The 18,872-nt window shown below is 38.4% G+C and overlaps 1 protein-coding gene across 2 annotated transcripts in view; it reads right to left on the bottom strand.

Moving 5' to 3' along the window:
* scube1 (signal peptide, CUB domain, EGF-like 1) overlaps positions 1-18,872 on the bottom strand; it is a 67,785-nt gene extending 48,913 nt beyond the window's left edge. Inside the window, exons 1-3 of one of the 2 annotated variants that reach the window (XM_079868624.1) lie at positions 18,632-18,872; positions 16,753-16,875; positions 8,838-8,963 (exon numbers count right to left, since the gene is read on the bottom strand). In XM_079868624.1, the coding sequence (XP_079724750.1) occupies positions 8,838-8,963; positions 16,753-16,875; positions 18,632-18,839 (457 nt within the window). In that variant the 5' untranslated portion in view covers positions 18,840-18,872. The remainder of the gene's footprint in view (positions 1-8,837; positions 8,964-16,752; positions 16,876-18,631) is intronic. The other variant, XM_079868625.1, reaches the window with a different exon arrangement.

Below are 18,872 nucleotides of genomic sequence, written 5' to 3'. Positions count from 1 at the left end.
TACCACTGCCACTCTTCTGTCACACGTCACTTTTCCAGCTATGTGTCCTGTCATTCTCATTGGCCAGTCTATCATTTAAATTAAAAAAGGTTTCTGCTGAATGTTTGCTAACAGTTTCCCACCTCAGGCTAAAGTTAACAGGGCCATAACCACCATAGACACTGGAGGACCATTAAAGGAGATCACGTCTGGAATTCATACAGCGATCATTTGAATAGACGACATAAACAAACAAAACAAAATGAAGAAAGAAAACAAAAGAAAACAAAACATGTTTGGAATTTACATTATAGTTTGAATAGACAACATAAGTGAATTCTTGTAGTGTTAAACGAAACCTTAAACGAAACCAAACACAACTAAATGACACTAAACAAAAATGTTGGAATTCATATACATATAACTTTAATAGACCAGTGAATTCTGGTAGTATTACTCAAACCTTAAACGAAACTAAACGAAACGAAGCTAAACTAAACTAAACTAAACTAAACTAAACTAAACTAAACTAAACTAAACTAAACTAAACTAAACTAAACTAAACTAAACTAAACTTTTGTAATTATTCACCTATAATTTAAATAGACAGCATAAGTCAATTATGGTAGTATTAGGCCTACTCAAACATTGAAATAAAATAAAGTAAAATTTAAAAATAAATTAAATAACTAGCAGCAAGACAGAAAAAAATGTTTAACAAATGTATAACTGTGATTTTAAAATGATTTATCAAATCATGCTTTAATATGGGAAATGTCAAAGCTAGACTGAACAAAAAGTGAGGAACGAAAGACATTTTTTGCATGTCCTCATAAAAATGATTGTACTAGACAGACATTGTAAGCAATATAGTAGGGTAATTTAAAAAAGATCATGTAATGTTTATGAATGGGCTGATGGCCATTACATTTTTATAATTAAAAACTTATGAACCTTTTTGTTCATTCTTCAATATACCATTGGCTCTACGCATCTGTACAAGGACCTGCAGTACCAGGACTCTTTTCCTGTTTGGAGTGCTACATATTTTTTCTAGTTTCATATAATTAAAAACTTGCCATGTTATTATAATTAATAAAGTTTAAGATCACATAGATTTTTTCTCCTCTGGCATTTGATTCTCTGAATCGCGTCACTACAGCCTGATCGCAGCCTATATTCAACAAAAGTAGCTGAATCTGTGTCGCCTGACTTCCCTGCATGATCGAGTGTAAGAGTATGCGTTGTCAGCCTGTTTAGTATAATCTGGTTCTGTTGTTTACAAGCCACTTATAAAACTATTGAATGTTGTACACTGGAAGGCTGAATGAGCATCAAAGCTTTGGTAAATGAGGCGTTGGTTTCCTCAACTGTTATAGATGAATTACCAGCGCTGTATTCACAAACATGCTCAAAGTGACTGTTGTGTATGGAGAGAGATTGCAGTGTCTGTTTCCACACCGTGCCACATTTACATGTTGTGTGACACCTAATGTGGACGTGTGTTTGTGTTTACAGCCCTGTCTTTCTGGAGTGTGTTGAGAGGCGGCAAGTTTTACGAGCTCTTTATTTGTGTATGTAAAGACCTCTACAGCTGTTAGCGGCACAAAAGCACACTCATCTGCCCACTGACTTCAACAACATCCCATGTAGCGTACAAGCTAAATCAGCTGTGCTAATGCAGACTAACTGACTTACGAACTCTGGCTTTGGTGTCTCATTGTTTTGTACACTTTATTTGGGCTAACATTATAGCTAAAGTCTGGACATTCTATCCATTTTCTATTTCTTCCTCGTGACGTCCTAATAAGTAACGATGATACCAAAATGCATCAGCCGAAAGACATGCATGAATGTAGGACATGCATTCATACACTCATCCACAACATGCAAACACAACCACTTTTCATGGTTTAATTTGGTCACAGTGGTTTATTATGTGGCTCTACCTGGCGACATAACTCTTATTTTAGCATCGGCAGGGGCATCTCGTAACACATCCAGGACAGCAAGGCCTTTACTGTCCTACTGTACCCGTCGAGAGAGGGGGTCTTTATGCCCTCGTCCACAGAGGAATCCCTGTCTTCCCCAGGAACCGAAAGCTTTTTGTACCACATAGTCGGGTTTAAAAATATGAGATTTCTAGTGAAAACGTTTCTATTTCACATTGATTTATTTAATTTAATTATGAATGACATTACCAGCATAATATAATTTGAGTTAAATCAAACAGATTTTGCTTTAATAACCGCATAAACGGAGCTCAAGATACTTAAAGCAAACTTTTAGGAAAGAACAATCCCAATTGAGATCTCATTAATGTCTCAATTGTTTGTCCAAGACAGAAGGGATTAAGAGTGCAAATAAATACTTTAAGTTTCCCGATTCCCAGATATGATTTGCTGCTAAAGACAAAGAATTTAATATGTCCTTACTGAATAAAAGTATTAATTTCTTTAAAAAAAAATGAAACATGTTGACAACGGTGTCATTTTGCAATCTTAATTTACAGTGTTTACCAGTATTTAAAGAATTAATGCAACATTGTGGTTGATATCTCACCTCGACCCTTCTAATAAAATTACATGTTGCTATTTTGTAGGTTGCCGGGATAGATGCAGGGAAATATCGCATATAAGGCCACCCAGATCACAAGCTTTTATCTCTTTATTGCCGCATGTTACAATCCAGTCGTTGTGGCTTGCTTCTTATTTACGGACAAGAGTAATATTTGATAGGAGGGCCTCTGTCTCGAGTGACTCTATAGCTGCGAGCGTGTTGTGTGCCGTGTTTAATGTGGAAATGGAAACAGATATCATCAGTGTGACAGCACTCTCTTGCTTTAAAAGGAGGGGAAAAAATAACATTTCAGCTGTCATCTCTCAATTAAGGCACTCTCTGCCAAAATTTAAACAAGAGCCCTGGCATCCCGGCCTGCGAGTTTAAACTAGAATGCTTTTGTTTTGTTTGATTGCTCTTGTGTAAACTTTAATTTGGAAAAGATCTAAGATGACATGACACAACAGGAGAGAGAGAGAGAGAGAGAGAGAGAGAGAGAGAGAGAGAGAGAGAGAGAGAGAGAGAGAGAGAGAGAGAGAGAGAGAGAGAGAGAGAGAGAGAGAGAGAGAGATGAGGGGATGAGGGAGGAGGAAATTAAGAGTGGACTAGAGGACAGAATAAAAGTGAAAGAACAAAACAATCTAAGAGTAAGAGGTGAGAATAAGACTGAACAGAAAAGAACAGAAGTGAAGAGAAAGTGAAGTGAAGAAAACTAAATGGAACATAAGTAAACAGAACACAAAAGAACTGAATAGAAGTGAAGTGACATTAACTTAACAGAAGTTAACAGAACAGAAGCGAACAGAAGAGGACAGAACTGAGCAAAATAGAAGTGAAATGAACTCATCAGAATTATGAACAACAAAACAGAAGTGAACTGAACAGAAGCAAAGTTAAGCGACAAACCAAACAAGACAAAATAGAAGTGAAGTGAAATTAACTCAACAAAAGTTAACAGAACAGAAGAGGACAGAACAGAACAAAATTGAAGTGAAATGAAATTAACTTAAAAAGAATTGAGAACAACAGAACACGAGTGAAGTAAACAGAAAAGAAGTAAAGCGAAGTGAAGTAAACTGAACAGAAGTAAAGCGAAGTGAAGTAAACTGAACAGAAGTAAAGTAAAGCGAAGTGAAGTGACAAATAGAAAAGGACAAAATGGAAGTGAAGAGAAACTAACTCAACAGAAGTGAACAGAACACAAGCAAACAGAAGAGGACAGAACAGAACAAAATAGAAGTGAAATGAAGAAATAAACTGAACAGAAGCAAAGTTAAGCGACAAACCAAACAAGACAAAATAGAAGTAAAGTGAAATTAACTCAACAAAAGTTAACAGAACAGAAGAGGAGAGAACAGAACAAAATTTAAGTGAAATGAATTCAAAAGAATTGAGAACAACAGAACACGAGTGAAGTGAAGTGAAGTGAAGTAAACTGAACAGAAGTAAAGTAAAGCAAAGTGAAGTGACAAGCAGAAAAGGACAAAATGGAAGTGAAGAGAAATTAACTCAACAAAAGTTAACAGAACAGAAGAGGAGAGAACAGAACAAAATTTAAGTGAAATGAACTCAAAAGAATTGAGAACAACAGAACACAAGTGAAGTGAAGTGAAGTGAAGTGAAGTAAACTGAACAGAAGTAAAGCGAAATGAAGTGACAAACAGAAAAGGACAAAATGGAAGTGAAGAGAAATTAACTCAACAGAAGTGAACAGAACACAAGTGAAGCGAAGCCAAGAGAACAGAACAGTAGTGACATGAAGAAGTGAAGCGAATCAACACAAACATAACAAAATAAAATAAAATAGAAATGAAGTGAAATTAATTCAACAGAAGAGAAGAGAACAGAAGAGACCTGAATTGAACTGAAGTGAAGTGAATCGAAGTGAAGTGAACACAACTCAACAGAAAAGTATACTGAGAATTCTCTTGTTTAAAGTGACCTCAGTTACAACATCACCCGAGTTGTAATTCTAACTATATGAGTTCTCTTCTCCCATTCTGATGTTGGAACGAGAGGGGAAAAGCAGCCAAAAGATAAATAAACAGCAGCGGCAACGCAGGCATTCATAAAAAAAGGGCCAAATGATCAACACATTGAGTCCAGCTGCCTGCACATAGAGCGAAAACAAATAAGAATGGAAATGAAAAAGACAGAGGAACTGCAGTAAAACGCTCTTTAATCAGCTCCCCATTAGCCAATCTTAAATCAATTAAAGCTTTAACTTGTTAACATGTGGAGATCTAAAACGACTTCCTACACAAGATCAGCCAGGCAGACAAGCCACAGCACTGATTTCCGTCCCATTTCAAAGAGCTTGCGGTTTGGTTAGCGCTCAGTAGGTTTGTTTGAACACACTCTGTGAATGTGTGTGTGTGTGTGTTTATGCAGAGCGTAATCAGTGGCACAAGCCACATTAAGGCAAGTATCACTATTGCTATTGCTCATCCTATGTGCTATTACTTTTGGTTGGGTATATGTGGAATGGTTTTAAACAAAACTACTTTTAGAGTACTATTATTGGTGGCTGAAAAGAATCTAACTATAGCCCAAGTACAGTGAATACAAGTCATACACTTTCTGGCCATTTGTCTCTGAAGTTGCTTTAAAATGTTATGCCAAATGGCTTAGCCCCTCACATAATGTCCTTTTAAATAGGTAAGATCTATGGAAGCCCATTTCAAAACTTCTTGTAACTGCAGCTTACACAATTACAACTTTTACGATTTATGATATTATACTTTTAAACTAACACCCTAGCAAGCACTTAAAACACTTTAATAACTACATAGCAACCATCCTCAACATCCTTGTGATGCTAAGTTTTGTATGAGCAGACACCAATCGCATTTTCATCAGAAAATGTAAAAATGTAGTTAAAAGAAGCCATTAATTATCTAGAAGTGAGTTGGAAAAGGTTAAGCAATACATACTTGGAGAAAATTAAATAGAAAGAGAATGTCAAATAGACAAAAAAGAGATTAGAGGAAAAGGTCGTCATAAACATGATTCATTTAACCTTTCGAGAAGGTCAGTAGTTTGTAGGTTTCACTTCCATCTGAACTTGATATAATGCACACACATGCTAGTGAGAAACATGAGGGGTGCTATGACAACACTTCATATGACGGTAAAGCGCCAATGAGAATGAATGAGGTTTTGAAAGAGCAAACAAACACACAGATGATGTGTGAATGAGAAACATCAGCATTAAGCAGACATAAGAGAGTGCATGAGGAGGAAACATTACAAAGCGCCATATGACGACATCTCTGTGTGTGAAAGTGTTTCGAGTTCAGCACAAGTTAAAATCAAAAGACAATTTTAGCCCTTTTTAAAAAACTGAGGGACAAGTTGGAATAATTTTTTGCAAGCCACAAATCTTTCATTTAACCTCTCAAACAAAGATTAAAGTGACTGATACTGCATGCAAGTCAAAGAAGAGGACAAGGAGAGTAAAATCTCTAAATGATTCACTTTTTCTGTGTCAATCTATTTCTAGGTAGAGGTGGAGGACAGGGGCTGAGACAAAGACAGACAGAAACAGATTAAATCCGAGAGAGAGGACAAGACAGAAAAAAGGGGAATAGAAAAGTAGCGAGTCAGACAGAAAACTGGAAGCGGAGGGAAAGGCATAACAAGAGAAGAAGAAGGGGGGGGGGGGGGGCTCGGACAGGAGAGCCCCCGCAATGCCGCTGATGGCCCTCTACGGCCTTGTCTTAGTTCCCAGAGCCATCATTTAGGCTTGTATTTGAGACATTCCACAATAAAGATGTCAAATAGAAGGCAAGTCTATCGCCTCTAGGGAAACAGCCTGGAGTTACTCCAAAGAGACCCACAGCCAAGATAACCAAGAAAATGCGGAGAGAGAGGGAGAGTGTGTGCAAAGACATAATGGAAGAAAAAGAGAGATTTTAAGGAGAAGAAGGATAAAAAGAAAAGTTAGAGAAAGTAAAGAATGGTTTGATTATGAAGGAAAGAGTCATAGAGATAGAGTAACATATAGCATTATCACAGTTTAAGACAATGTATTATGGTAATACCTTGTTTTTTTGGACATAGTACCATAGTATTCTAAGAAATAACTGGGAGTACAATGTAAATACTATGGTACATGAATTTGGTAGTCATTAAATGTGTGTTGTGTAATCCCCACGTCACTAGAATCACCTTGCTTGTTTAAGGCCAATCTGTTCAAGTGTATACCTATGAAGTCAGAAAGCATAGAAGACATGCATTCAAGTGATTTTGTTCAGATTAACATGAACTGCATTGAACTGCCTGACTTTGTTCGCACAATTGCAACAAATTGAAGAGCAAATGTTCGCAATAGTGGCTCAACCAATTGTGTGATTTGGAGGCGGGACTATTTTTTGGCCTAAGAATAGAAATCGAAGGGACTGTTTGCAAACACTCATTGCTTTTCATATGTTCTCTTAGGTGCTTCTAGTGGCACAGAAATGATGACAGTTTGTAAGTATTTTAGTAAATTGGTTTCGATTTCTTATGAATTCGTACAATCTCATTCATACGTTTTTTTTGTGTGCAATCTGCTTATGTTCCACAAGTCACACGTAGCCAGACCTTCAGACTGACAGCAGAAGGTCTGGACTCCATCACAGCTTTCATTGGCCAATATTCATACAATATTGTCAACTGGGGTGTGATTAGAGGTGGACCTTAATGGTCATGTTTTACTTACAAATCACTCAGATCATACGAAGTTTTTAGTCAGCTGAAAACACCAGCGCTCTTCTGAAAACGTCTTGATGTGGGCGCTTGAGAGTATTTTATTCTATATGTGCTATATACGAAATATCTGTGGAAGTGTTACAATCTGATTTCCCAGTTTGTTTCTGAATATAAAAATTCAGCATTTGCTCTTGTTTTCAATGATTTTGTTCCGCTGTTGTGCCTCTTGTTGTCGTCTGTTGCTCTAGTCCCAGCAGGATGTGGCGGTTGGTCACTGTGGTATTTGTCCCGTCCCTCCTTCACTGTGATTGGACGACTAGGTAAAAAGTGACATTGATGCTGTGTTTTACTCAAAGTTTAATATTCTTCAACTCTCGACCGTAAAAAAAAAACACAAGACCTCGTCAAGTTGCTGGCGTTGTAAAAGACACGGCACTCCCATTGAAACCAATTGGAAAAATACACTAGCCTCAGGTAAAGTCTGTGTCCATGAATGCTTTTTTCCCCTGAGGCTAGTGTATTTTTACATATGAATTGTACATACGAAATCGCCAACTAGTACAATACTTACGAAGATCGTGTTGGAAATTACCTACTTCACCTTTAAGTAGTACATAATATCAAAAACCATGGTATTACTATCTGATGTTATCACTGTACACCACAGTTCTGTTTTGAAATGGAAAAATATTAGGAAAAAACATCTGATGAAATTGTGCAAGCTGTTGTTGCAAGGCACATGAGGCGCTAAAGGTCTCTGAAGGTCTGAGCCCTGATGTCCTGCTCTGGGATCCATCATCATTACAACGTCTAATGAAAAATGATGACCTCAGCATCCTGAAACTCCGCTCGGCAGACATATTTGCTTTGGATTATGAGAGCAGAGAGGAGATGAGATGAGAGCGGTTCAAGTTCTTCATCCAGCTGCTAAGACGAACACCATCGCTGTCTTCTCTCTCTTTATCTCTCGCGACACTGAAACACGTGGTCACAGTGACACTATAGAGCCACCACACTTCAGGTTGATAATCGCTTTCGACCAAAGACACATCTGCACTCACTTAGAGCAGTAACGCAGACGGACTCGCTACAAAAAACACACTTTTTAACGAATTCCTGAATCCCCACAGCAATCCAGCAAAAACCATGAGACCAGGACCTAACTCTCCGGGTCATGGAATTTCATCTTTGAACTATTTCAATAAATATGAGATGCCAAGTTATTAATTTTCTCTCAGCCTTTTCTTCCCCTACTTCCATTTTTAACCGCTAACATAAACATCGGACCTGACTGCCGATTTCTGGGAATTGGAGGCGATTGCGCCACTGGTGACATTTGGGTGACATTTTTAAGAGATGAAAATAATCGCAAGGTTCCTGTTGGCGTGCTCCTGTCAGAACGGGGATGGAATACTGGCGCTAGACGCACTCGGCTGGCCTTTTCCGAGGCGCTGCACGGAAAGATCGCCGAGGCTGATTTGTTTACGTATGCGGAGGGGGTCATTACAGAGGTCGTTAGCCGGGCAAAGAGATGACAAGGGAGAAGCTCATCTGTAAATCCGTCAAGAGAGGCAACCGAGTGTGTATTTTTCTCTCTAGCGTCTTACCAAGACAGTTGTGCCCGTCGTCTGCCAGCATGAATCCATCGTAGCATGTGCACCTGTAGTTCCCGGGGATATTGATGCAGTCGTGAACACATCCGCCATTGTAGTCGTTTTCACACTCGTCCATATCTGAAAAAGACAACAATTGAGTCAGTACAGATCAGACAAATGTCCATAGCACAAACAGTATGGATGAGTTACACGCTGAAGTTTAATACTTAGGTTAGGGGTTGTTCAAATCACTAACTCTTAAGACTACTAAAAAGTCAAATCCTGTTAGTGATACTAAGCAGAGGTTAGATAGGAAGTTTTAGGAACAGTTGGCTTATGAAACAAGCCTCCATTAGGGCTATGAGTCTGTACAGCAGACAGACGTAAGTGGGGACACTAAAATAAACACAATATTTCTTTCTCTTTCACTCACACACTTGAATACATTGAAATCAGATAGACAGAACGTGTCTGTTCTCTGCCAGACAATGATAGCGGGTATCTGTGTTCTGTATACCTCGGAGTGTGTGATTTAATAAACCTGGCTTGTGCACTTGGAGACATACGGCACAAACTAAAAATATCCACATTATTTCCCACAAATAACACTCACGTTGTGCAACTGTGGCTTTGAGGACAGTGAGAACTGCGTTTAAGAATGTTTTGTTTTTCTTTGCAAAAACATCTAGGCCTTCTCCTAACTGAAAATCTATTTAGACGAGTTCACAGTAACACACATTCAAGCGCACATGCTCATGCCACAAACACAAATCACACACACACAGATATTCACTAAAATTATGGAGGCATAAATACTTCACTAGTATTTTACTTCTTGTTTATTTCTTTTGTCTATCAAAGAGTGTCGGTTTTGGCTTATTCTGAGGAAAAGGGCCATCACAGTAGACAAACCCTGAGCCAACTCATCATGAAAACATCCATAAACACTCTGGAGCAAACAAAAGGTTCATGTTTCATTACCGTTTTGTCTAGTGAACATGCTCCTGAAGAGCGCTACATGACCCACAAGAAGGAAGGAAAAAATTTGAGAAAAGAGAGACGTCCCCTGAAGGTAAATGAGATGGAGGAATGACAGATCTCACCATAATAAAGGCAACTTTAAAACAACACATTGAGTCTCATTTAATAAGGGTGTGTGAACGTTAATAATAAAAAATCATGATACACTTTCATAAAGAACTTTCCTCTAAATTTAGGATGCAATTTATGCAAAAATCACATACTCTAGGTGGCCTTATAAATCATTTTATACATAGATATTCAATCTATATTTCATAATTTAGGCTATAGAGTAAGAAAAGGTGCATAGTAGCTTGAGCTGCAAGGTTCCTCTGTGTAAAAAACGCAGATATGTGTTGCTAATGAGAGGTCTATAATATCTGGGTCTGTATTAAAGGTGTTTATTGTGTTTAAAGTGGTTTTGAGGATGGCACACTTAGTATTGCTTGAGGTTGTTTCTGCGTGTGCTCTCAGGCGAGCGTGTCTTTATAGAGTGTCATATGTTTGCTGTGAGTGACTAAATGCAAGATGGAGATGGTTTGGGCGTATTCTATGCAAATGACCTAACCTCAAGCGGTCGCTTATTTAAAATACTCCAAATTCATAAACATTATAACATGGTAAAGCACAAATTCATGTGTGTATCGCATGTGTTATGAACTGGGTGGATTTTTTTTGTGAGAAGTTCAACTTAATCCACATAATTGAACTGAATGAGACACAATATGTCCGTCAGTGGCATTACACTAATGCATTATAAAGGCAATCCATCCCGAGAACTGTAAGAAAACGAGTTAGAGTCGAGGTGACAGTGTTTTTAGGTGTCCGTGCGTGTTGTGGCCGTTAGGAAGGGTAACAAGCTGTATATAAGCTGCCAGTGAAGGTGTGAGGGGGACGGGGATGTTAAAGAGCGGGACGGCTAGTTCGCTTCCAGCTGACAGACTTCCTGTCCCGGAGCTGTTGTTGATACGGGCCGGCAGCGAGCTGACAGGTCGGGCTGCTAACAGGTCGCCATTTCCGCCGTTGACACGAGCTGATCTCTAATTGAAGGAGAAGTGTTTACGCTCAACATCCCATCAGGCAGATTAAGCACCTCCGCTAACACCTCAGCAGGGGTGGAGCCCGCGGGAGGCAACACCTCAACACCCCTATGGCCCAACATAACACATGCCCAAATCCTAACTGCTGAAAAACGTGCCATGCAGGGAGCAAAGGAAGGAGGAGTACTGCAAAAAGCCATTTTCATAACTGAGGAAAGGGACAAACAATGACACCTTGCTAATGTGTGTTTTTGTAAAGTTTCCCACTCCTGTTATTTAGTAATGGTAAGCTAGCAGATAACAGTAAAGAAGTGTAATGCCCATATAAACTGAAATCTGTGCCTCCTTACATTTTTGGAGGCAAGTAAATTTTGAATGCAACTTTTAAACAAAATGTTAGTCCTACCTTCATAATTAATTTGCACGTTATTATAAATAAAACTCATACATTCACAGTCAGGTTGAACCTTCGACATAAAGATTTTAGGTTTAGCTCTATATATGTACTGAATAAGGGGCAATTTTTCTCTCAGCTATTCTGTAAAGGATCATTTTGTAATCTTTTCCGAAGTTCCTGTGAAACAAAACAAAAATTATTTTGTAAAAGTGAAAAAAAGTGCAAATATTGCATACAGTCTCAATTAATATGATGCCATAAAAAGTGTATCTACATTATCGGTAGGATTTTAAAAAAATGTCCCTTAAGGCCCATTCACACAAACAACAATAATTATAAAGATAACAATATTAGATTCCATATCCGCGGACGATATCATTCTGTTTATCATGCAGTTTTGTCATCTGCCACTTTAAATGCTCGAGCTGTCATTGTTTTTCTCATCCATCAGCTGGAAAAAATCATTCTGAAAGTGATTTCAGTGATATCGTGTAGAATGCTATTCTTTTATATTCAGAATGATTTTTTAGAACTATATCTTATTTTAGAATTCCATTATCATTATAGTTTTCGTCCTTAGTATGAACAGGCCTTTATGCTCATCAAGGCTGCATTTATTTGATCAAAAATACAATGTGAAAATTACAACAACAAAAAAAAACATATTTCAAAATTTAATTTACTCCTGAGATAGCAAAGCTGAATTTTCAACAATCATTAGTCCAATTGTCAGTGTCACATGATCCTTCAGAATTCATTCTAATATGCTGATTTGTTTATCAATGTTAAAAACAATTGTGTAATGTATTGTGTAATTCCGGATTTTTGATGAATAGAAAGTTCAAGAGAACAGCATATGTTTGAAATATAAATCTTTGTAACATTACAAATATGTTTACTGACTCTTGATTAATTGAATTGAACATTTTTACTGATCCCAAACTTCTGAATGATAACAACTATATAAGAATTTAAAATGCTGTTTAAAAAAAGTTTTAGATTAATAATATGTTCACTCCACATGACACTGCAGGAATTTTCATTTTGTAACTGTCCTGTAATGATTTTATGATTTTAAGATTTTCAGTGTGTGTGTGTGTGTGTATGTGTGCGCGTGTGGTGGCACATAAAGCAGTAAAGAGACTGAAGTGTCCTGTGAGGGGAGGGTCAGGGATGAATGGTGGGCACACTCAGCCAATCAGAGCACTGACAGCTCTGTGATGAGTCCGCAGACACCAGGCAGACAATGGCCTAGTAATGGGCCGACACCTCCATCTCTCATTCCATTTATCTGTCTCTTCCTCACCACCCCCCATGCCCTTTTCTATCATTTTCTCATCGAAACATACAAACACACACTCAGAAACACAACTACACACACAATCCATCTCAGTCTACACACAAGCAGAGACTAGGGCACTTCTTTAGTAAAGCAGCGACAATTACCTGACCTCTTTCACAGGTAGAGATAAAAAGGGAATGGAGGGAATGAGAGAAAGAATGAATAAAAAGGCAGACAAGACCATTTTCTCCAAGTTAAACTGACTGACCCATAGTCCCGATGCTGAGTCATCTTTACAAGCTTTGTTTAATCTCTTTCTCTACCCTGCAAATAAACCCAGCAGTGAAATCCCCACACTAGCCTCTGGGGATTTAAGATCTGTGGGGATTCCCTTCTGAGCTTCCCAACTGAGAAAGCTCATCAATTAATCAATTTGCATAATCAATAAAACCCAAAAGGGTCAGGAAGGAAGTGCTATGTCATGACTAGGTCATCTCATGCCATAATTTGTATATATAATTATAATCTTTTGTCTTTAAAGCATATAAACTGTGTCATTACTGTGTCATTTCAAAGTCACCAAATGAAAATGAGTTTCCCTTTCATTAGTCAAACAAACCAATAGTCCCGCCCCCAACTCACGGCATTGGTTGGGCCAATGTTGCTGTGTCATGCCGGTCGGGATGCTCAAACAAACAGAGCAATGTTTTGATACTGGCACAAAGCCACTGTGTTTACGTTTTTAGGGGAATCAACCTACAAAATGCATTTTAATTGCATAGTGCCGTCTACTGTAGGAAAAACCATTAGATGCATTTTACAGTGTTTAAATGAAGTCTACCAGCCCTAAAAAAAACTTCAAATACATAACGCAAAGCAGGTTTACAAATCACAGACAACATATCCCTTGACTTTACAATGACAGAAACATGCAAAACACAATTTTCAGAATCACCCATGATAGTAGAGAAGCAGCACTTTTCAAATGTCACAGTTACAAGCAGATGCACCTCAAAAACCTGTTTTGTTGTGTCTGTATATCTACTCACCAGTTAAAGTGAGGTTTATCTGCAATAACTTGAAAACCATGTTAAAGATTCAAATAATAGCAAATATATTCAATAATTATGAGCACAAAGCTAAAAAGGCAATAATGAATTGCAGTGGGCTTGGGGACCAGCTGACTGAATTTACTGAGCAGTCACCACAAAAATTGAAACTAATATTTATTTAGAAAACCCAAAAGAGGCAGATGTTTCTCCTGAAACTCCTTAGGAGAAATAGTCGACATATAGGAAGGGTGTAGAGCTATAAATTCAAATTAATGTGAATAGCATAGCTCAGATTATATGATCTTAAAGAAATTAGACGAGAAACATTTGAGATCTTTTGCAGACTTTGGTATGTTGGCAAATCTGAGCACATGACACTGTTGAGATATCTTCCGAAACTTCAGATGAGACACATTTGAGATTACTGGGGTCTTTTTCTTAGGAGAAACACCTGAGAAATCAGGAGACTCCATCTGACCTCCATTTCATCTCATTTGTGTATAGAAGAAACAACTGAGACGTTCAGGAGATCTTATTTATGATTATTCTTTTCTAATGAATGGTCTGCAATTATGAGAAACTGCTGAGACAGAGGCCCTGTTTACACCTGTATGCGTTTGATCGATCAGATCACAAGTCGACGACGCTAAATACAGGTGTAAACGGGGTCTAAAACGTTTTGAGCATGTCCACTTTCAACTACTTCCAGAGGTAGTCGAAAACACATTCGACCGGATTGCTTTGGTAGTGTAAACGCTCATGTGGTCGAATGTGTTCGAACAGCCGCAAAAGATCTGAAAAAGCCCATAAATGTACCCGCCAGTAGACCCTCCTCTCGAAGAAATCAGAACAGAAGTGGTTGAAAGTGGACAAAAGAGACAGATTCAAACACCAGGAAAATGTCTCCCACATCTACTTGTGATCCGATCGACCAAAACGCATCTTAATACCAGGTGTAAACAGGGCCAAAGGTCTACATTTCTGAAACAGCTAAGCTTTCAAAGACCAATCTCCGAGCAAAATAAATGTACTTTGGATTGGCATCTTGGTTAATAAGAGCACAGGTTAAGACACACCTGGATTGCTAGGATCTTTTCAGAGGAGAAACATCTAAAAAGCAGCTAAAAGTCTCCATTTAGCCTATTTGTTGTCTGCAAGAAACAATTGAGATATTAAAGAGATGGGTTCTTCTGAATGTCCTCATGCTCAACAGACTTCATGTAACACTAATGTGCAGACAGACACAATGACTGCATTAGAGTGTTAGCAAGCATTTTCTTAATTTTCTTCAAAGCCAAACACGCAGGGCTTTAATTAAAGGGTGGGTATTGGGGGTGTTAATGGGATTTTTTTGCTTCAGACAAAACAGCCCCCCCACTCCCCACAATACACCACATTACACTGTGGACGGAATGTCCGCTCAGACAAAATAAGAGCAAAAAGAAAAGAAGAAAAAAAAAGAGAAGAGACGCAAGCATAGACCAAAGCAAACCGGTCGGATTCAACATAACTGACAGCCTCATTGCCCCGCGACCGTAGACTGCGGTTTGAAGGTGGGAGGAAAAGGCTTCTGTAAAGTCCAGAACATTCCCCGTGTTTCCTTAGAGAAATAAAAAGATGTTGTTCTAGCCCACGCTGTCTGGCCTCAGACAGGAGTATCAAGCGCTAACTGAAGAGCAGTCTGGTGCAATGCCGTTCCACATCCACCTAATTCATTAATGCAACTGAGAATGGGTTTCGGGTTTCATAATAGGTAGAGAGCTCATTTCACCCTTTTCCTGAAACACAAGCTCCACACATGTGGGTGAAACAGGGAGAGAGTGCGGCAAAACGAACAATCTAGAATCCACAGATGAAGAACACAGCGTACAATAACAGGAAACAGCAGAGAGAGAGTATAACCCGACTGTTTGTCAGCTCTAAAAGTGTCCATCATGCTCGGTGCACCTCAGTGATACTCTGACACACACAAACTCAATTACGCACATGGAGCTCGCAGTCTTTAATCGCACCAGCTAGAAGTCAGAGAAGTGTGTGTGTGTGTGTGTGTGTGCGTGCGTGAGAGAGTGCGTTTGCACAAATGGATAAATTCAAGATCCTTGAATACGATTTCATCCTGGGTTAACTTAACCTGGACCTAAAAATCATCACTTGATTTATCAATAACTGCACCCTGCACCTGCTCAGCCATGAAACGAAAGTGTGAAATTGAGAGTATAAAATAAGAAATAGAGCATAAACTTTGAGTATTTAATGATATACAATATTAGAGGATAACCAAAGAAAATATACATTTTTTAAATAATGTATAAAATATTTTCTCGCAGATTTTTCAATTCTACTTTTCACTTAAAGTGTTATGCTGATAATATATTTTGTAAAGAAAAAACATTGATTTAGAAAAATGCATACCGTATATAGTATTTTTAATATTATGCAAATATATAATTTAATGAAAGAAATGTATGAGAAAAAATGCATATTTTATATACATTTTTGTAATATAATGCCAATCTATAATTCTGAAAGAAAAAATATTAAATTTGAAAAATACATATTGTAGATGATTTTTTGTAATATAATGCCAATATATAATTTCAATAATTGTTTTAATTAAATTAGACAATCACTGTTTTGTTCTCCAGTCACTCTGTTCTCCAAAAATCAGATTAGCTATTAGATAACCTATAACGGTCAACAACTAAACACATTCAGAACTTTCTTCCAACATATGTATTTATGCACAAAAGCATGTCCATAACCTGCTCAATAGATGTATGTGAGTGCACAGAGATGTGGCGTGATGTTAATGTGTGTCTATGAGTGTTTCAGTGAATGTGTGAGTGTGATCCACTCTGATCGTGTGTGTGTGTGTGTGTGTGTGTTGGCTCCAGCTGTGCTGTGCTCTCGAGCAGAACAGGAGAGGGAGGTGTAAAGACTGGAGCAGGTTTTGGCCTCCCAGCACCTCTCACCCTCACACTGCACTTCCTCCTCACTAATTAAGACCCACAGCAGGATCTAGAGAACAGCTGGATGACCTGACTGAGTGTGTGTGTGTGTGTGTGTGAGAGAGCGAGAGACGGGCGGACAGGGACGGAACGAGCGAAACAGAAGGAGAGAGATCTGTCTGGCCCACCTTCGCAGTGCTTGCCATCTCCCTTGTAACCAGTCTTGCAGATGCACTTGAAGGACTTCGGAGTGTTCTGGCAGAGAGCGTCGATGTGACAGTCATCTGTGGCTTCGGAGCACTCGTCGGCATCTGTGGAGTAATCACATGGGATAAGATTAGGCTGAATGCTTGTTACACATCGATCTGAAAGGATAATAGTGTCAACAAATAATAGAAAAGTCACTAGATGAAGATGCTTTATAAAGTGCCTATTTTGGTTTAAGGCAGCCGAAAATCTAATGCTTCAATAGTAGGTCAGTTTCTCTATTTAAATCAGTGCAATACAAATAATAAAACAGAGAAGGGTCATTACATTAATCTTTCAGTTTCATTCTTATTGGTTACAAAACCGAATAACATTCAAACAGAAGAGCAAGAATGAGTTCCAGAAACAACTAATCCTTCTCAGTGCAGCACATACCCATCTAACAAAAGACAGTCTCGTCAAACTGAATTAGATAAACATTGACTTTAATGAAAAATCTATGTTTTATGTGTTTCTTTTGACAGGAGATTCAGGGTGTGGTAAATGTTACTCTTTGTCTGTTCTGAGAACAGGTTACTTTCTCTTATGCTGATGATATTATTGCTGGTTTAGACAGGTGAAACTGAACAGAACAGAATAAAAATGACAAAATCTTATTGAGACAGGACAAGGGCAGTCAGGAAGGAAGAAGTTTAGCCTTTTTAGCCAAAAAAAACGGTCCAATAAAGTGATATATTGATAAACCTAAAAAGCAGAAATTATGCTCATTCATGCGCCAGATACAGAGGTGAATGGATAAATGAATGAATGAATGAATGAATGAATGAATGAATGAATGAATGAGGGAGAATGTTGGAAAGCTAATTTAGGACATGTTGTCTTTTTGAAGAGGTTAAGGAGGGGGTTTGGTTGGTTATTGATGTGTAGACTCAATCCTGTCACCCCAACAGTGACACACCACTGACACCCCCCCCCCCCCCCCCCCCAACTCTTCTTTGTCTCTTCATGAAATCATGTGAATTCTTTAAACTTTACGCAAACGTAAAAAGTCGCAGAATCCAACTGATCACCTTTTGCGCAACGGTGCGCTCTTTACATCCAAGCCATAAATACACATGAAGTGTGTGTGTGAGAGAGAGAAAAACAGAGAATCCTTTCTAAAGTTTGGTTTGTGCATTCCATAACTTAATCTGTTAAAGTGCTGTCTATTTAAAAAGACTGAAAACCGGGAAAACCAAAAGTCCGTTATGCGCAATAGTCAGACTCGTTTGGAGATGAGTCATTCATCTCGGTTTATTTGCAAAATCATTGTGTCTGACCTAAAATACACAAACGAAAATGTAAAATAGCACAAATCCTTCAGTCGTGTCGTGGTTAAAAAGAACCAACAGACAGTTTTTATTGTTTGTATCATTATTGACTTTTTCCAGGCATTCATTATGGAGAGACACAATGCGTATTGATGGTGGTGGAGGAGTGAGGGGTCGATAAGCCCCCCGGACAGACCCCATCAGGGCGGCTCATGTTCCTATAGACCCTATGGGAGTTCGAGGAGCTCTCCTTAAGAAATATCAAGAGCATAAAACTGCGCGTTTAAACGCGTTCAAATGCCTTATTCCGTAAGTTTTTCCAGCTCTTATGTCAATAACGAGAGCGCAATATTTTAAATATTATGACTAATTTTTTTTCTAGATGAATGCAAGAATAATTAATAATACAGATTTTTTTTGCAATTACACTGAAATAATTTGCATACAAACATGCAATTACTGAATTATAGCCAATATCAGGTGTTAAAAGTTTTACCAAAAAATTATGTGAAAGATACAGAAAAAATAATGAATAGAATGGAACACTTACCTGCGACTGCAACATTTCCCATGACATCCAAAGTATTTATGAGGAGGAAAAACAAACAGACGTCCCAGGAGAAGCAGACAGGACCCATGGTTAGAGGCTGTGAGTGAATGGACTTCTCCAGTTGTGCGTTTCTTTGATAAGAAGGATTTCTGCTGCTGGCAAAGAGAGCACGAGAGCTCCAGCCGCCTGCTGATTGGCTTGCGCACATTTGAGGAGGAGATGGGAGGTGGAAGAAAGGGGG

The sequence above is a fragment of the Squalius cephalus genome (genome assembly GCF_949319135.1).
Source record: "Squalius cephalus genome assembly, chromosome: 4".
Taxonomy (NCBI): Eukaryota; Metazoa; Chordata; class Actinopteri; order Cypriniformes; family Leuciscidae; genus Squalius; species Squalius cephalus.
Note: the sequence above shows the minus strand (reverse complement) of the source record. Positions and strands in the feature narration are given on the sequence as shown.